Raw genomic sequence first — 19,942 nt, 5'->3', positions numbered from 1 at the left:
TCATCTATCTCTATTATTGACACTGATTTGGTCTGACAGAAAAAAATAGCTGAAATGGCAGCGGTTCGGGACTCTTTCTTTGGTTGCCACAAAAACAAGAAAAAAGAAAGTTACTCTTGTTTAGTATGGAAAAAACACAAATGAACGTCAGCATACGGCCCTGAAGATTTTGGTTAGTGAAACAATGTAGCGAAACATTAACGGAACATTCAACGTTCTAAAATGTAACAGAGGGAGTTTTGAAAAGGTGTTCCGATAACACATTCTAAATCATAGTCAATGTAAACGTTACAGAGAACATGAAATGTAACAGTTCGACGAACAAATCCTCACACGGAAGTTGTAACTCAAGACTAGCAAACAGAACACGTTGGCTGCTCAGGGGGAACGGAGATTCTGAGGGGGAGTGTGAAGTTTTGGGAAGAGCCCTCTTTTCTTCAGCTGCTGACGCGGATGGGACTGTTTGTGCAACGACGCCGAGGACCACCGAAATCCAACCATGTTAACTTGGATCATAAGTGTTTGGACCATTCTTGTGGTAGCACAATGTTACTTTTCGGAGGAAAATTATACCGAAGAGTCAAAGATGCAGCCGCCCACGGTCGTTATAGCTATAATCGCACGGAACGCCGCTCATTCTTTACCCTACTACCTCGGAGCTCTCGAGAGATTAAACTATCCAAAAGAGCGCATCTCTATCTGGTAGGTAACTTCCTTCTCTGCCGTTCAAGCTCGCTGATGATCTTTCTTATTATTTGTAGATGTCAAAAGGTCAGTCTTATTTGCATTCAGTCCCCTCCTCCCCTTGACTTTTTCAGACTTTTACCCAAAACCAAACCCCTTCCCCCAACTAATAATGGTCGGGATAATTTTATATATATATATATATATATATATATATATATATATATATATAGTCGTGGCTAAACTTTTGAGAATTACATAAATATTAGTTTTCAAAAAGTTTGCTGCTAAACTGCTTTTAGATCTTTGTTTCAGTTGTTTCTGTGATGTACTGAAATATAATTACAAGCACTTCATACGTTTTAAAGGCTTTTATCGACAATTACATGACATTTATGCAAATATTTGTATTTGCAGTGTTGGCCCTTCTTTTTCAGGACCTCTGCAATTCGACTGGGCATGCTCTCAATCAACTTCTGGGCCAAATCCTGACTGATAGGAACCCATTCTTTCATAATCACTTCTTGGAGTTTGTCAGAATTAGTGGGTTTTTGTTTGTCCACCCGCCTCTTGAGGATTGACCACAAGTTCTCAATGGGATTAAGATCTGGGGAGTTTCCAGGCCATGGACCCAAAATTTCAACATTCTGGTCCCCGAGCCACTTAGTTATCACTTTTGCCTTATGGCACGGTGCTCCATCGTGCTGGAAAATGCATTGTTCTTCACCAAACTGTTGTTGGATTGTTGGAAGAAGTTGCTGTTGGAGGGTGTTTTTGGGCAGAATTGTGAGTGAGCCCACTCCCTTGGATGACAAGCAACCCCACACATGAATGGTGTCAGGATGCTTACTGTTGGCATGACACAGGACTGATGGTAGCGCTCACCTTTTCTTCTCCGGACAAGCCTTTTTCTAGATGCCCCAAACAATCGGAAAGGGGCTTCATCAGAGAATATGACTTTGCCCCAGTCCTCAGCAGTCCATTCACTATACTTTCTGCAGAAGATCAATCTGTCCCTGATGTTTTTTTTGGAGAGAAATGGCTTCTTTACTGCCCTTCTTGACACCAGGCCATCTTCCAGAAGTCTTGGCCTCACTGTGCGTGCAGATGCGCTCACACCTGCCTGCTGCCATTCCTGAGCAAGCTCTGCACTGGTGTCACTCCGATCCCGCAGCTGAATCCTCTTTAGGAGACGATCCTGGCGCTTGCTGGACTTTCTTGGACGCCCTGAAGCCTTCTTTACAAGAATTGAACCTCTTTCCTTGAAGTTCTTGATGATCCTATAAATTGTTGATTTAGGTGCAATCTTAGTAGCCACAATATCCTTGCCTGTGAAGCCATTTTTATGCAACGCAATGATGGCTGCACGCGTTTCTTTGCAGGTCACCATGGTTAACAATGGAAGAACAATGATGTCAAGCATCACCCTCCTTTTAACATGTCAAGTCTGCCATTCTAACCCAATCAGCCTGACATAATGATCTCCAGCCTTGTGCTCGTCAACATTCTCACCTGAGTTAACAAGACGATTACTGAAATGATCTCAGCAGGTCCTTTAATGACAGCAATGAAATGCAGTGGAAAGGTTTTTTTGGGATTAAGTTAATTTTCATGGCAAAGAAGGACTATGCAATTCATCTGATCACTCTTCATAAAATTCTGGAGTATATGCAAATTGCTATTATAAAAACTTAAGCAGCAACTTTTCCAATTTCCAATATTTATGTTATTCTCAAAACTTTTGGCAACGACTGTATATATATATATATATATTGCACTTAAAATCGTTTATTTCTTCAGCACACTATTGAGAAAATAAACTGGGTAAAAAAATAATTAATAAATAATGTAATACCCTGAATAAATAAGTGCACACATGATAATTATACTTTTTTAGATTTTTTTAGACATACAATGAATATTTACAAAGATCATGAATTCTAAATTCATAAATATCATAAATATCATTACATTTTTTAGGAGTTGCACCACGTCACATTTTATGACCTGGACTAACTTTGCCTTGTCATAAAAAGGTCAGTGTAATGAGGGTCTTTACAGGTCCACTCTATGATATCACTTCCTGTAGTTTTTTTCCTGTATGTTTATCAATTGTGGTTGCACCACATGACTTTATAGAAAACCTATAAATGCACGTAAATGCTTACATACGTATATAGTTATGTGCACTAATTCCTGTCTCTCTGTTTATTGTTTCCTTTAGGGCAGCGACAGACCACAACATTGACAACACAACAGCAGTCCTGCGAGAATGGCTCACTGTCATGCAAACACAATATCACTATATTGAGTGGAGACCTTTAGATAAACCCACGTGAGATGATCATCACACAGCATGAACATATGGCAGAAACTTTGTCCTTTTAAAACTTTTTTTTAAGTTTTTGAAATTTAGGTGCTACCCCTGAAGCCTGAATTGTTTTATTTCATCCACACAGATCCTATGTCGGTGAGCTGGGGCCCAAGCACTGGACTAACGGTCGCTATGAGTATGTTATGAAGCTCAAACAGGCAGCGTTGAACTTTGCCAAGAAACACTGGGCTGACTACATTCTGGTATGACCCAGTTAGAGCATACAGTATACACCCCGATTTTGGATCACACATGCTCAAATATAGATATACCAGGAGTATTAAAAATTCAACCGGGTCAAAATTCTTCAAAGTTCATGGAGGCTCAGATCTTGCTGTGGTCATAAATATGAATTGTGCTGGAATGCACTAGAATCATTTTTGCTCATATCATGTCAGTGTTTTATATTTGTTAATATCATGACTATTAAATTGTATAATTAGAATTGTGTTGTCAGGTGTCATTCTTTGTGTTTATTTCCTCATCTGCAGTATTCAGACACAGACAACATCCTGACAAATCCGGACACACTGCACCTCTTGATGGCGGAAAACAAGTCAGTCATTGCCCCCATGCTGGACTCACAGTCAGCGTACTCCAACTACTGGTGTGGCATCACTCCACAGGTACAGTGCAACGAATTTCCAGTTTGGATGTGTGTATGAGTGTGTGTGCATGTGTATGTTCTAACAATGCAATGAGTAATAGCTAACGTTTCATCCTGCAATACACCACATCAATAAAGTGGCCATATCTACTTTCACTGCTGCTGTATCAGTGTATCTTCTCCATTTACAGACTACTGGTGATTTAAATTAGTCAAGCTAATGACTATAGTGTAATTAGTTGTGATTATAGTAACTAACTTCATTGTGTGTGTGTGTGTGTGTGTGTTTAAGATACTACTATTCAAAAGTTTGGGGTCACAGTTTTTTTTCTTTTAAAAAAATGTATACCTTTTATTTAGTACAGATGCATTAATTTATCAGAAATGTCAGCCTTTAATAGTCAAGCCATTTATATTCTAAGAAAAAAAATTGTATTTCAAATAAACGTTTATTAATGTTTCATAATTTTTAGTGCTGGGCAACGATTCATCGCAATCAGAGGTGGGTAGAGTACCCAAAAACTGTACTCAAGTAAAAGTAAAAGTACTTCTAGAAATATTTACTCAAGTAAAAGTACTAGTCTTGAATAGTTACTTGAGTAAGAGTAAAAGAGTATCGGATAAAAAATCTACTCAAGTAGTTACTTTGGGTCATATATACTGAGCCTATTTTTATTTAGATATATAGATAAAATGTATGTAATGTATGTTTGCGTGTATACATTTATATATTTCATCAGCCTTTACTCCAATTTATGTAATTTATTATAAAACCCTGTCTGTTTACTTAAGTAACAGATATAGGTGTCATGCCATAACATATTTTTAATACGACTGACTTTATATTAAATGTGAATTTAACATTGAAAGTTAATGTGATATAAATATTACTACTAATCTTTCATTGTTCAGAAAGAGAGCAAATAACATTTACATTATTAAAGATAATTTTCACTGACAGTCTAGATTTCAATCACTCTCAGAAACTCCCATTAAAAATCACTGAAACTGTTAACACTGTGAAATCAATATCTTAATTAAAGATTCGTACACACATCTGCACTTTGTTGTTTCTGACGAGAGAATTCGCCAGAAAGAGGTATTCAGTCAGCGAGCGAGTGAAGGAAGCACCGGCATTTTAGCGATGACTCATCTGAACACCTCTGATTGGCCAATGCTTTAATAAGCCCAAAAGAATCATGTGTGATTGGTTATAATGCGCAGCGCTGTAAAAACGCAACTATCTCTGGCTCAGCGCCAGCAAGCGAACACAGATCTGAATTTAGCAGCTGATAATATGACTCGCTGAACGTACTCGCACCGGTGTGATTGTATTAAAATTAATAAAATCTTAATCGGCTATTTTTTGTCTTTTGGAAGCTGCATTCAACTTGACTCCTCTATGTTATAAGCCACACACGTACAACAAACTAATGTCACAGTGGTATCGTGTACTGTAATCGAATGTAGCCCAAGTTACCTGTTAAACAGTAGACAGCACACGCGGTGTTCATCTAATAAGGATCTCCATCGCTAGCAAATAATAACCTTTGCAGATTTCAATTCAGTGCAGTTCCAGCCACGTTTTCAACGCTGCTGATGTTAAACATTACAACTCTGAGTGAACCGCTTCAGACGCTCAGCGCGTGCGGCAGGGAACTGAACGACTCATTCAAACTGATTCGTGAACCAATTCACTCGTTTGCCAATTGGTTTGATCAAGCCTTTGAACAGTATTGACTCAAAAGAATGAATCATTCGCGAATGGGCATCGCTCATTGCCCAGAGAAAAGTAGACGGCGCATTTGGAATAAACTGAAGCATTTATAACATTTATTGCATTAAGATAAAGTAACGAGAGGAGCGTCGCCCCCAGTAACGAAGTAAAAGTACAGATTTTTCCCCAAAAATTTACTCAAGTAAGAGTATAAAGTACCCATCTTTAAATATACTCCGAAAAGTATTAGTTACCCCAAAAAATTACTCAAGTAAATGTAACGAAGTAAATGTAACTCGTTACTACCCACCTCTGATCGCGAATAATCGCATCCAAATTAAGTTTTTGTGTACATAATATGTATGTGTACTGTTTAGGGTATATTTATGTTGAATATATAAATACACTCACATGCATGTACATATTTAAGAAAAATAGCTTGTTTATATATTAAATATATTTAAATATAATATCAATTATATGAATATAGTTATATACATGTGAATATTTTCTTAATATATACTGTATGTGTGTGTCTTTATATATACATAATAAATATACCTTAAACAGTACACATACATATTATGTTCACAAAATTTTGAAAATTTAATCTGTGATTTTTATTTTTTTTTATGGGTTAATTTAGGTGAATTGTTCAAGCAAATCGATTCATTAATCACACTTCACAAAGCACACTATGCATAAACAGTGTGGAAAAACAATTCCTCAATTCAGTTTAAGTGAGGATCTCCTAAGAAATACAACATCACATTTGAAGAGAGTAGTTTATTATAAGTCTGTTTAGGGTCTGTTTGTCCTTTGGCTGTGTTGTTCAGTTTTCTGTCTGTCTCAGGGTTACTATCGTCGTACTGCTGAGTACTTTCCCACAAAACAGCGTCAAAGGCTGGGCTGCTACCCTGTGCCGATGGTCCACTCCACTATTCTGCTGGACCTGCGCAAAGCAGGCACCAAGAAAGTGTCCTTTCACCCCCCTCACAAAGACTACTCCTGGCCCTTTGATGACATCATCGTTTTTGCCTTCTCTTGCCGAATATCAGGTATGGCGCCCCCTTCTGGACGACTCCAGCAGATCTCATTTCTCTTACGCAATATGATTAGTTTAACGTTTGGATTTAGTTTGGAGGCGTTGAGGGAAAAATTCGAACCTGTATCCAACTCACTATAACATTTTTTAGGATTGACAGTCAAATAGCTTTGGAAAGAGATGGACTGAGTAAAATTACTGACACTATTTATCTGATATGATTCACTCTCTGAAACAGAGGTGCAGATGTATCTGTGTAACAAGGAGCGTTATGGGTATCTGAACGTACCTGCAAAGCCTCATCAGACCGTGGAGGATGATCGGATCAATTTTGTCCACCTTTACCTGGAATCTTTGAGTGAGTAACACTGACATTTAGATATTCAGTTAGATTATTAGAATAAAACTTGTGCGATGACTTGAAAAATTGACAATTTCAGGATGTCACTTTAAAAACAGCATGCAAGACCTAGCTAGCATGACCTTTGTAAAAAAGAAATGCACTTGTATTAAAGGTGCAACTATATAGTACTTCTTTAAAGAATAGTAAAAAAATGTATACACAGATCATATAATAATACTAAAATAAAAGGCCACTTAAAGACATATTGAGCATGTTGCTTTATATAAATAAAGTATATAAGTAAAATAAGTTTTAAATAATTGTCTTTTAATAATTTTTTATCATGCTTTGAAGAAATACACTTTAGAAGTACATTTTTTGATGTGCTGACTAACATACTAAAGCACATGTAAAGTACTTGACTATATTTTGAATGATAGTATGTTATTTGATATTATATTTACAGTAAATATATTTTAAATGTATTAAATTGCACCTTTAACAATACATATGCATAATTACAAATTTATGTAAATACATGACATATACATTTCAATAGAAATGACTTTAAAGTATATTTTAGACAGTAGAAGTACAATAGTACATACAATAGAAGTATGAAACTATATTTAAATATGTACATTAATATAAAATAAGTGGGTCAAAAAACCTACTAATTTCAGCTAAATGAATCGAATATAAATTTAAGCTTTAAAACATTTTAGTGGAATTGTAACTAACATGCAATTAAGTGTATGAAACCATTACATCAAATTTGCATATAAGAAAAATCTTTTAAAGTCAATTATTTAAAAAGTTATTACACTTTTAAAATATGTAAAAGTGTATTTGTTTTACACAAGAGTGGCAACTGAGAATAATAATAAAAAGAAACATGAGGGAAATTATGAGATGAACATTATATTATGAAATTGAAGACACAAATGTGAGATATTAATTCAGAGTATGAGATAAATGTTGCAGTTGTACTTTAAGGGATATGAAGTCACAATAACAAGATATGAAGTTAATTATGAGAAAAAGCTACAAAAACCTTTTAATTTGAAAGGTAAAAACCTGCTTCCATAGCTCTGAGCTTCACAAAATCCGATGATCATGCAGCATGAAATGATTTTCAGTGAGATCTCAGTATATGTGAAGATTGTACTAATCTGCTGCTAATTAACGATCAGCTCCTTAATCGAACACAATCATTGTCAAGGATTTGTGTCCTAACTGAAGAAGTCATTTCTCCCACAGTCCACGGGCCGCCAATGTACTTGTCTCGCTATGTCCACGTTCCTCCCAAACGGTCTGATCTCATGGGCTTTGATGAGGTAAAGTGGAGCACATACTCTCTATTTTACCATTGCTTTGAGCTACATTCATCCTGTGTGTTTGTTCTCCTCAGATCTACCTGATAAACCTGCGCAGACGTCCAGACCGCAGAGACAGGATGCTATGGTCGCTGTATGAGCTCGAGATTGATGCCAAAGTTGTGGATGCTATAGATGGAGCGTAAGTACAGACATTTATTCATCCATTTTTTATATATGCAAATGAAAATGAGAGCAATTTTGAGTTTTTTCACTGGCGTGTGCATGCAGAGCTCTGAACAGCAGCGATATTAAGATCCTAGGTGTTGATCTCTTACCTGGTTACTACGACCCTTTCTCCGGCCGCACGCTGACCAAGGGAGAGGTGGGCTGCTTCCTCAGCCACTACTACATCTGGAAAGAGGTCAGCGGCCCCTAAAACTATTTCAATAAACGCCACTGTGTTTGATATTTTGTTATCACTAACACTTTACACTAAGGATCCATCAGTTAATGTTGGTTAATGCATTCGCTAACATTAACTAACAATGAACAATACATTTATTACAGTATTTATCAAGCTTTTTCTAAATTTTGGTTAATACAAATACAACTGTTCAATGTTAGTTAATGTTAGTTGAATAACATTATTATTATCATTACGACGTTATATTAACAGATAGAACTTTTAATTAATAATGTATTACTGAATGTTTAAATTAGCATGAACTAAGATTAATAAATGCTTTAGAAGTATTTTTCATGGTTAGCTAGTGTAGTCAACTAATGTTAACAAATGCAGTCTAAAAAAGAACTTAAGAAATATCTTGAATTCTAATGCTGAGACGTAATAAAGACATTTTTAGTTGTGTTAACATTTTTCAAGTGTTGAATGTAGCTAAAATTTACTAAATAAAAAGTATAAAGGTTTAATGTCTGGATGTTAAGGCTGAATTTATTTGATCAAAAATGGTGCCAAAAGCAGTAATATTGGGAAATATTATTAAAATTTAAAATAATGTCTTCACTGTCACATGATTCTTCAGAAATCATAATAATATGCTGTTGAGAACAGTTGTGCTGCTTCATATTTTTGTTGAAACTGTGATAATATTTTTTTTCAGGGTTCTTTGATGAATATGAAGTTCAAAAGAACAACATTTATTGGAAATAGAAATCTTTGTAACATTATAAATGTTTTCACTGTCACTTTTGATCAGTTGAGTGCATCCTTGTAAAGTTTTAATTCAAACCTAACTTCTGAATATTAAAATAATTCAATCTGAAATATCATATCGTGTTTTTAGTATGTCAAAATGATTAGCTTTTCTTTCAATCATAGATGGTGGACATGCAGCTAGACAAGGCACTGATCTTTGAGGACGACATGCGTTTCCAAGCCAACTTTAAGCGTCGCCTGATGCGTCTGATGGAGGAGGTGGAGCAGGTGGAGCTGGACTGGGACATCATGTGAGTGACACATGTCTGTCACACGGTTGCTGTGGTAGCTAGAAGAAACCAGAACCAGAATATTGCTTTTGCTGCAGTTATAAGAAAGACTTTTTTTATTTTATAACATACATTTCCCATACACATGTAATCAATTTCAAATTCTTAGATATTTAAAAGATCCTTCTGCAATTCAACAGTAAACTCATCACAGATGTAGTGCCCTCATCAGGTGTCTTTGACTGTTTTGATGATCTGTTGCAGATACCTGGGCAGGAAGAAGGTGAACGCTGAAGAGGAGGTCCCAGTGGAGAATGTGAGAAACCTGGTGTACGCCGATTACTCCTACTGGACGCTCTCTTACGCCATCTCTCTTCAGGGAGCTCAGAAGCTCCTCAACGCCGAACCGATATCCAAGATGCTTCCTGTTGATGAGTTTCTACCCATCATGTATGACAAGCACCCCAAGTGAGTAAGACGGTATTCAGGCCTAAACTAATTTTACTTTAATAGTTCACCCAAAAATGACAATGTAGTCTCCCTCAGACCATCCCAGATGTAGATGAGTTTGTTTCTTCATCTGAACAGATTTAAAGAAATGTAGCGTTACATCACTTGTTCATCAATGGATCCTCTGCGGTGAATGGGTGCCGTCAGAATGAGAGTAACAACAGCTGATAAAAACATCACAATAATCCACAAGTGATCCACACCAGAAGCAAGTCAAGCAAAGGTTAAAAGTTAAAATGTCTGGATGGATTTGTTTCTTCACAAGATGTTAACTGATGGACTGGAGTGGTGTGGATTATTGTGATGTTATTATCAGCTGTTTGGATTCTCATTCTGACGGCACCCATTCACTGCAGAGGATCCATTGGTGAACAAGTCATCAACTCATCTACATTTTGGATGGCCTGGGGGTGAATATATTTTCAAACCAATTTTAATTTTTGGTGGAACTGTTTCTTTAAATGTTAAAATTATTTGTGGTGTTTGAAGAGTGATGTTGCTAATTTTAGTTGAGAAAGTATGCATTCTCCCCATAAAGACATTTCTCCTGGATTATATTATAGGAGTACTTCATATTTTTGCTATGACTGACTGAAATATCTCACCACAAATGTGTGTTTTGGTACTCTCTACATAGTTACTATGTGATAGCCCTTTGATTTTTATAGACAGAGAGAAACCCAGATCTTGAGCTGACATTAGCTTTGATTCCTCAGCGCGAGTGGTTGTGTGTGCGCTGTGGATTGGCATGATGCCATCCATTTCCCCTGTCCCCCCCCTGTTTCCTCTCCATCTCTGACTCTTATTCATTTTGCTTGGCACGTCCCGCCTGAAGATCCTCATCCCCACAGAGACAGATCAGAGCAGCCTTATTCAATCTTTCCAGCGATCCGGTGTGCTGCTGCTGCCCCGCGGACGGCTAACCCTTTAAACACCCTTGCCTGTCTTCCCCATCACACATTCCTGCTAAATGAGTTTCTACTTTAGCCGGTGTTTGCTGCTTTGCTCTCCTTCCAGGTCTGACAAAGCCAAGGGCCAGTACACACGTTTACCCTCACACGTGAAGTACCTCTTCAGGCTTCTGCTGAAAGTATTTGACATTTTATTCAAGCAGCACGAGCCCTAAAGCGATTCATCATCTGATTCTGGATCCTAACCCTAAGTTCCAAGTTATTATATTATATTATATTATATTATATTATATTATATTATATTATATTATATTATATTATATTATATTATATTATATTATATTATATTATATTATATTATATTATATTATATTATATTATATTATATTAGATTGCTCATACTGAGTGGTAGAAAATTTTTAACATTAGGATAAAATATGGATATAGTGTAAAATATATATATATATAATATAAATATTAAATTATTAGTATAACCATTGCACTTATTGGCTGGTCATTATTACATTGTTTTATATTATATTATTGCTTACACTTATGGTTAGGGATTATTTTTTCAAATCTGGAATAAAATGTGGATTTTTATATATTAATAGAATAAAATATTTCATAGATCTACACACACACACACACACACATATATTATAGTATAATTTTGTTTATTTACTTTTATTTTATTGTATTGCAGGTTTTTTATTTATATTGCATATACTTCGGGTAGGAACATCAGGATACAATATGGATATAGTGTAAATATATCAAGTATAAATATTATATTATTAGTATAATAGTATTATTAATCATCTTGCCTGGTAATAATATTATATTTTTATATATATATAAATATATATTTATTTTATGTACATTATTTATTTCTTAAATGTATGGTTAGGGGTCTGGTGATGTCACATGAAAATATTTGAACCCTATTTTTTAAAGCCTTTAATAATAAGAGTTCACATTACTAAAGGGTTTTATTTTGGCATTTTCTCTCAATAGTGAGGACTACAAATCCCATTTTCCCAATCGGAATCTGATGGCATATTCCACACACCCCCTTCTGGTGCAGCCCTGTCATTACGCCGGTGACCCGGAGTGGGTGAGCGACACAGAGACCTCTACGCTGTGGGATGATGACAATGTGCTCACAGACTGGAGGGGCTCCCATAAAACTCTGAAGGGCTCTCAGCCACCGGCCGGCCTGCAGAGCGCCACCTACAAGGACGAGTTGTGAGGTACAGCCCAAAAGCCTCATTAAGAGCAGAAGGATCAGGAAGGATTATTAGGAGAAATGTCACTCATCATGGAGACCTCAAAACTGGAAGAGACGAGGGAGACCTGAGACCATTCCTTAGGAAGAGACTTTCACTCTACAACAACAAAATACATTTTCAAATCTTTTTTTTCTTGTTTTCCAGTAAAAAAAAAATCTGTTTATTAAGATACATTTACTTAGTAAAATAAAAGATATTAAAATAAAAGGTATGAAGGCACGTTTTCATGCCAGCGCAAATCCAACAGCGAGAAAATTAGAAAGATCAACATTAAAAATAGAAAACATTTTTATTGTAAAAAAGATCTGTAAAGGTAAAAGGGTGCAATACATTTGATGACTCTTATATATGACCATGAATTAAAACATTTTATCATATATTTGAGGGTGAAAGTTTTTGTAAATTTTTTGGCATGAATTAAGCAAATTTTGTTATTTTTCTTTATTAACTATTAAAAAAAGGACATTTGATAGCTTTTACAGAAGTGGTGCATTATAAATTGTATTACTGGAGTTTAAACAGCTTTCATAAGGACTATCATGCTCAGATAATCAAACAAACAGAGCTTAGTGTATATTATAAATGGTGTGGTGGTCAATTTCTCTCTCTCTTTTTTTGTGCATTTTTGCTGTTCGTGACAAATTTCTGTTCCCATCATTTGTTCTTATTTATTATTTTCCCAGTCTTATTCCCTCCTGTGTCTCTCCAAACTGAACAGTGGGACCAAATGAAATGGCATGATAAGACTATGCATGGCAGTTTTGGAAATGTTTGTTGTTATTGAAATAAAAAATAAAGTTCTTTGAAAAAGTACAATGTTGGATGTCAGTCACATGTGTTTTTCTTCTCTTGTCTCTTAGACAGACAATAAATACAGAGGCAGTAAACCCATTACTAGTTAGGACCAGAATATAATCATAAGGTTTTATCAAATTTGACTAAAAGTTGGCTTACCAACACATTCTGGGAAGTAGTTTTACTTCACTTCCAGGAGCTGCTAGCTCTGCTACGGTTCTATCGCCATCTGTTGGTTAGAGTACAAATGGACAAGTACAACCTTTTGGTTTTCTAGAGTGCACATATTTTGAGCAAGTAATTAGGACTTTTTTTCAAATTATTTGGTTGCTCTTTATTTTAAGGTGTCCTTGTTACAGTGTAATCAGTAACCCTAAAAAGTTACTCTAAGCCAAACCCTAATCCTAACTAGCAATACTGCAAATACATGTAGTTAATTAACATTACTCAGTACTTAAATGTATAATTACACTGGAACATGGACACCTTAAAATAAAGTGTTACCAATTATTTTTATTTATTATTATTATTATTATTTAGGCTATTTTAAACTACCATTAAAAATAAACATTAACTGAAATAAAATATAAAAAATAAAATAAACTTATTTCAGATAGTTGCTAAAGGCGATATTTGTCAGTTTAAAACTTAAAAAAAAGAAGAATATAAATGCCAAAATAACCAAAGAAAATAACTAAACCGTTAACTAAAATTGAATTGAAAACATACATTTATAGTAGTATATCAACGATACTAAAATAAGCTGATGGGGGTGAATTTTAAAGTACATACAGTAGCTTGTACGCAAAGTTTACAAATGTTTGAAGTAGTCTGAAATAGTTGTTCTCAATCCCAATGAACTTTCTGACATTATTTACAAGAGGCAATTGACATTTCATGAGATCGATGAGTAAATACACTTCTGGTGTTTTCAGTTGCACATAAACTATCGACGAGCACCACGGCAGTTTCTTCAGACATTCAGTACCAGACAGGAAACAATCAATACAACAATAAAGGTCAATAAAAAAATTGCAGTGTATAGAAGCTCTTGTAAATGATACAGAGTCCTGAGTCACATACTGAGATAATCTTTTATGACATAACTGTTTCTCTCACAATACTGAGATGTTGTTGAAGGTGCAGACTGATGCTTATTTCATTCAGAGCAGTGCAGGGGTCATGTGACAGGTCGGCTGCGAGTTTAAGGGTTCAGCGTCTGAAAGAGTGACTTTCTCAGCTGAAGGCATCTCCCCTCATGACCCCAGTGACTCCTGTTTCATAAGAATTCACTAGATTCACATCTGAGTAGTTCATTCTCAAATGACACACAATCAATGGGTTTGTAATGATTACATTGTAATGATTACTGCACAGAAACAGCAGTTTGAAATGTCTAATCAGATGGTTTTGATCTTCTCTGAGTCAAACTGTTAGCATGTTATCTTATGTTCTAGTGCTCTTTAGGCTAAACACTGCTCTGACTCTTCAATAAATAATCTCCGGTGCCTTTTTAATATCATTTTACAACAGTTTGTAAGTATCTGAATGAATGGACGCAGTAATATTGTGGGTGTTGTCACTGATATGCTTCTGTCATTGCTTCATGCAGTGTGTTGTCATATTTCCCTGACCAGGGGGTGGGCTCACTAAACCTCCTCTGATTGGCTGTCTCAGACAGGCAAAGTGTCTAAAACAGAGCTCTCCAGGATGTTTTTTTGGGCTTGTATATAGAAATAGGTCAGCCAATAATGTTCACAGTACATGGTATCTGGAAAACTTTATTTCTGTCTGTGAAATTTTAAGACCTTACATTAAAAACACTCAAAAACCCTTTTTTTTTTAACAAACATAACTCGTTCCTTAAATGTATTTTTTTGTGTGTGAAATTAATAATCAAATTTGCATGCATACTGACACCAATTTTATATTGTATATTCATGTTTGTGTTTTATAATATGTTTGGAGTCTAGATCTTTCACCCCATAGTTTTAAGAGTTATATTCCTCCTGAAATGCTCAATTATATCCACAATATTTTCTAGGAGCAATGAAGCCTCCTGTAATTCAGAATCCTTACAGTAGAGCAGATGTCTGCTCAACCTTTCTGCTCTAATTGTGACCTGCTCCGAGGGGAAACTAACAGCTGAGTCTTCACATGCCAAATACAAATGTATAAATCAGAATAAAGCTAACATCTTTTAAGTGTACAAACAAATGCTTATACTGTATATATTTAAACATGCATAACATAGTAAATAATATTTCTTCCTATTGTTTCTGCAGTCAGACTGAACCTACTACAGATCTTGGTGGGTGGAGAGTTTACACTAGGGTTAATGTCTATTTGGCCGCTTGCAAACCAATGGACCTGAGCTGCAGGCAATAGCACGTTTAAGCTGCAGTGTGCACTAAACAGCACATAACGTCAGCAACAGCAAAACCATTTCTTGTGTTTGTTGTTTTTCCCTCGTGGATTTATTCATCTGGCAGGTAAGCAATGCATGCATTGTTCTGGATCTCTCTGAAAAAAACTTAGGCTGCCTCAGAACCAGTTTTTTTTTTTTAAATGACACACTCCTTCTGTGATGTTTTTAAATGTCACGTTAACTGACTGAAAACGTAAAGTAAGGTCACGTTTAACCCAATTTAAACGCTTCACACTTGTAATTTTAAATCCGAATTTGAAAACCCATCTGAAAAACATAAATAAACAGCATATGCTGGTTAGGTATGTTTTGACGCTGGGATGCTGGTCCTTTGCCAGCACATGACCAGCATAAACCAGCAAAGGACCAGCATATGCTGTTTTTTTTCAACTGGGAATCCAAATTGAACAAGTTTATCTCAGAACTATCGCGAGCTGTTTAGCAACAGACAACCAACTCATTACTTTATTAAATATTCGTGCACATTCCGAAATACTTTCAGCTCATAAAAGTTCGTAGAAAGTCTATGAAACTTTCCCAAACTGACGATCAAGCAGTTATTACAAAAGGTCGCGTGCTCTAGCGTTACTTGTCTGGACCTGTCTGTCAAATTATGCAAATAAGACAATCAAAATTTCCCTCAAACAAGTTCGCAAATAGACAAAATTGTGGGCTGCCGAGACCTGACTACACAGGAGCCCCTTCGAAAAGCCTTTACTCCAGCGTGAAGTGAGAAATCTTTGTGGTCAGACACGTCGCAGCTCTCTGTCCGTCTCATTCACTCATCTGCAGTTCAGAAGTTCGCCACAGCACAGCTGTGTTCGTCCACATGCTCTGTCAGGCAGCAAACAGCCATATTTGAGCACCAGTTGCTCTGTTTATGGACCTACTTAACAGCAGCCCCACACTCTTAAAGAAGCAGTTAACAAACAAAGGACTTAAGCTCTTTCAGTAAGTTTTAAAGGTGAGCGACAAAACGCGTAGTTACTGAATACTGACTTCTGACTTCACACACGCTGACTGCTGTATGGTGGTCTGTTTGTTTTTGTATTGAATGCCAGGCATCTGCTTTACAAAACGCGTGAATTTAGTTTGAAATGTCGACTGTTTCGCAAATTATTACTCTTTATTTAGTCGTCTAGTAGTTTACAATTTCTCCGTGTTTGCACTGCATACGCTGAGAATCGGAAAAATGCTTCAGCATACATTTGATTTACCATCATGTTCTGCGAAGACAAGTTGGCCAGTGTTTCTAGATGATTGGTTTTGTAAACAATGCCGGTAGGAAGGCTGAGTTCTCTGCATTTAAAACATTTCTGAATTTCCTGTAAATCATTTCACATAACAATTTAAATAATCTGCTCAAAGACTTAAGAGTAATGTAAGCGGACTCACAAGGTAACTGAATACTTGTGAAATGATGATCAAATGTTAAGAATAGAATAAAGATAAAGAGAATTTAAACTTTTAGCATTAGATGAATGAATGAAAAAATACATTTTTATTTTTAATAGACAAGTAAAATTGCAACTGTTTATTATAATATGTATTATTTGATAGGGAAACCTTTTTTTTTTTAAATGGGCAGGTATTTATTCTCTGTCAGATACTGATATTGAATGAATGAATAATTAATGAATTAATTAACAAACAAAGTGAGATAAAAATGGGCCCAGCACTAAACTCTGAGGGACTCCCTTACAGTCCATTAACAGTTTGTAATGAAAGTATGTGTTTATGGTCTTGTACCATTGCAGGGGCCATGGCCTTCTTGGGAAGAGCAGCACGGAGGGTGATGGCATGCCGACAGCCCCTCTCACCCCTCGGACGTGCCACCACCCGCTGCTATAGCTCCCAGTCGACACACACCACAGAGAAGAGCGTCCCCTATGAGAAGACCCTCAAACAGGAGGATGGCATCAGTGGGCCCACCAAACCGCTGCCCAAGTCTGCAGATGTTGTGGTGGTTGGAGGAGGAAGCCTGGGTTGCCAGACCCTCTACCACCTGTGTAAACTAGGCATGACCAATGTGGTTCTGCTGGAGAGGGACAGATTGACTGCAGGCACCACCTGGCACACAGCAGGTAGTACTCTTTTGAGTAGAGTTTCATTCCGTGCTCCAAAAAATGAAATAAAGTTTTAGTGCATTATGTCTACAAAAAAAGAGAAAAGAACCTAGGTTGCATGTTGCATAATTAATGTTACAAAGCAGATTTAATCCCTCACTTGTACAGTGAGTGTAGTTCAAGAGTTTACTCCATGAATAGGCTTACAGAGTTGATTTTGTAATACTTAAAGCCAAATCATTTGACATAGCAGTACCACTCTTTTGAATTTTGCTTCTGTTCATATAATACAATCTTTTTTACCTTTTCACAGGACTTTTGTGGCAGTTAAGACCTAGTGATACTGAGGTGGAACTGTTGGCTCACACTCGCAACGTGATCAGCTCAGAGTTGGAAGAGGAGACTGGCCTCGAGACGGGCTGGATCCAAAATGGAGGCCTGTTCATTGCTTCCAACAAGCAGCGACTTGACGAGTACAAGCGCCTCATGTCGGTATGGCACAAATACTAAACCATCTCATAGATCCTTCCCTAAAAAATCTATAATTGATTAAACATAATGAATGAAATGTGATTGATTAAAGATAAACTGATATGAAAAATACTCATAGATTTTGTATTTCAGCTGGGTAAAGCGTACGGTATTGAGTCGTACGTCCTGTCACCTGCTGAGACCAAGGACCTGTATCCTCTGATGAATGTGAAAGATCTTTATGGCACGCTGTATGTGCCTAAAGACGGCACCATGGACCCAGCGGGCACCTGCACCACCCTCTCCAGAGCAGCCACCGCACGCGGTGCCACTGTACGTCTCCATACCCTTTACTTTTTAAAGTGATGCTTGAATTATTCTGTATAGAAGCTAATGGAGCACAGGGTGAATTACTGTATTGTAAGCCAGTGGTCTGGTTTAAGTTATGACTGAATGTATGAACCATATTGATATGTTTATCATTGATTACAGGTGATTGAGAATTGTCCAGTGACTGGTATCCAGGTTAAGGTTGATGATTTGGGTGTTAAGAGAGTGAAAGCGGTGGAAACTGCTCATGGGACCATCCAAACACCTTGTTTGGTGAATTGTGCAGGTCAGAAGGATGCAGACATCACCAGCAGAGGGCAGTCTGTGATAGCGAAATTACATTTAACACAAGCAGCTGTAAAAGTTTTTCGAACTATCAGTCACTTCTTATTTTATTAAATGAACCTTCTGAAAGCTGTTTTTTTTTTAAATTATATTCGTCAAAATTACCTTAACTTAACAACGCTCTTGACCATAAATGGAAAGAAACACTTGAATGATTATACTATTTTTATTTTGTCATTTCATCTGAATATCAACATGTGCGATTTACTCCGCTGAAAGTGTTTTGAGGTTAACTGATCTATTTTTGTGTCTCTTGAAAATAGTGTTCTGTGAAGTGTCCCGAGTGGCATGTTGCTACTAGTGGTGTTATTTTTAAATGTAACATTTATTGATCATGATTTATGATGAATTATGATTTCTTTATCAAATCTCATCCAATATCTGCTCAAGTACTATAATATACAGCGAAATCATGTGTGTGTGTGTTTTTTTTTCAGGTGTCTGGGGCACTAAGTTGGGGGAAATGGCAGGCGTCAATGTTCCTTTGGTTGCCATGCACCACGCTTACGTCGTCACAGAAAGAATCGAAGGGATTCAGGTGAGCTTTTAAACGAGTCTCACTGTCCAGTTCAGCACAGAACAAAGCAGACACTCAAATTCACATCAAGGAGAGAGATGCACATATTAAAACCAGTGAGGTGGTAATTTGCATGATTTATTCATACTATGGTGCATGCACAGCACAGCAGAGTCCAGCATCCATTATTGATTGAAAATAATGATTACACAAGAAAAAAAATTACAGAACAGTTCCATCACTTTAGTATGTGATATTTTGGTTCTAAACCTTGTGTTTAATTCTCTTTGCAGTTCAGTTTAATCATCGTGCTGCAATAGCACTGCTCCATATTTAAATGAAGTAATTAGCATTATATTTAGTGCAAATATGCATCGGTTTAATTTAATGGAAAAGGATTTTACATTTAGTCATTAAGCATTTTTATTCAAGTTATTTTAAAATTAGCCACTTGCACCATCCGACTAGTGCTGCAGCATTTTCTATCTTGTATAAGTGTTTTTACACTGTCTATAGAAGACTTGTGCTAATTTAAAAATGTTACCAAGGAAACCAAGGGATTGTACTAAATGAAATGTGCTTCCAAGGAAACCAAAGAAAATGACGTGTGACAGACAAGCATCAGTTAGACGGGTGTGAAAGTCAAGAATAGATCAGTAATGTTTCACACTAGATTACTGTTTCCCAGCAGCCATGGAGTTACATTTATGTTTTTACATTATATATTATGAAGAAATTTGAA

General features: G+C 36.4%; 2 protein-coding genes and 1 long non-coding RNA gene across 5 annotated transcripts in view; 2 read left to right on the top strand and 1 right to left on the bottom strand.

Annotated features, from left to right (window-relative positions):
* Nucleotides 1–308: 308 nt before the first annotated feature.
* On the top strand, nt 309–12,226 carry cercam (cerebral endothelial cell adhesion molecule). Its single transcript, XM_059538678.1, has 12 exons — nt 309–702; nt 2,909–3,019; nt 3,144–3,261; nt 3,550–3,684; nt 6,236–6,440; nt 6,666–6,785; nt 8,031–8,107; nt 8,182–8,288; nt 8,378–8,510; nt 9,429–9,556; nt 9,800–10,003; nt 11,974–12,226. The coding sequence occupies exons 1-12, from the start codon at nt 500–502 to the stop codon at nt 12,206–12,208; spliced, it is 1,776 nt and encodes a 591-aa protein (XP_059394661.1). The 5' UTR covers nt 309–499; the 3' UTR covers nt 12,209–12,226.
* A 242-nt stretch (nt 12,227–12,468) lies between these two features.
* LOC132127138 (uncharacterized) lies at nt 12,469–17,342 on the bottom strand. The gene is made up of 3 exons (XR_009427487.1): nt 17,221–17,342; nt 16,155–16,408; nt 12,469–13,272 (listed from the first exon to the last, which is right to left on the bottom strand). It is a non-coding gene; the product is annotated as an uncharacterized LOC132127138 (long non-coding RNA).
* Nucleotides 15,380–19,942, top strand: part of sardh (sarcosine dehydrogenase) — a 63,832-nt gene continuing 59,269 nt past the window's right edge. The window contains exons 1-6 of one of the 3 annotated variants that reach the window (XM_059538793.1): nt 15,380–15,535; nt 17,229–17,555; nt 17,851–18,029; nt 18,162–18,341; nt 18,501–18,624; nt 19,121–19,221. In XM_059538793.1, coding sequence (XP_059394776.1) covers nt 17,234–17,555; nt 17,851–18,029; nt 18,162–18,341; nt 18,501–18,624; nt 19,121–19,221 — 906 coding nt within the window. In that variant the 5' untranslated portion in view covers nt 15,380–15,535; nt 17,229–17,233. Of the gene's footprint in view, nt 15,536–16,278; nt 16,436–17,228; nt 17,556–17,850; nt 18,030–18,161; nt 18,342–18,500; nt 18,625–19,120; nt 19,222–19,942 lie in introns of those variants that run through there. The other 2 variants (XM_059538794.1, XM_059538795.1) reach the window with 2 other exon arrangements.

The sequence above is a fragment of the Carassius carassius genome, chromosome 45 (genome assembly GCF_963082965.1).
Source record: "Carassius carassius chromosome 45, fCarCar2.1, whole genome shotgun sequence".
NCBI classification, from domain to species: Eukaryota; Metazoa; Chordata; class Actinopteri; order Cypriniformes; family Cyprinidae; genus Carassius; species Carassius carassius.
The sequence above is the reverse complement of the archived record's forward strand: the minus strand, read 5'-3'. Positions and strand labels throughout refer to the sequence as shown.

Bases quoted from the DNA above. Each gene is read 5' to 3' on its own strand.
- cercam (XM_059538678.1), top strand. From the start codon at position 500: ATGTTAACTTGGATCATAAGTGTTTGGACCATTCTTGTGGTAGCACAA. The intron at 6,441-6,665 runs GTATGGCGCCCC...TCTCTGAAACAG, and splicing joins CTTCTCTTGCCGAATATCAG to AGGTGCAGATGTATCTGTGT. The intron at 8,108-8,181 runs GTAAAGTGGAGC...TGTTCTCCTCAG, and splicing joins ATCTCATGGGCTTTGATGAG to ATCTACCTGATAAACCTGCG.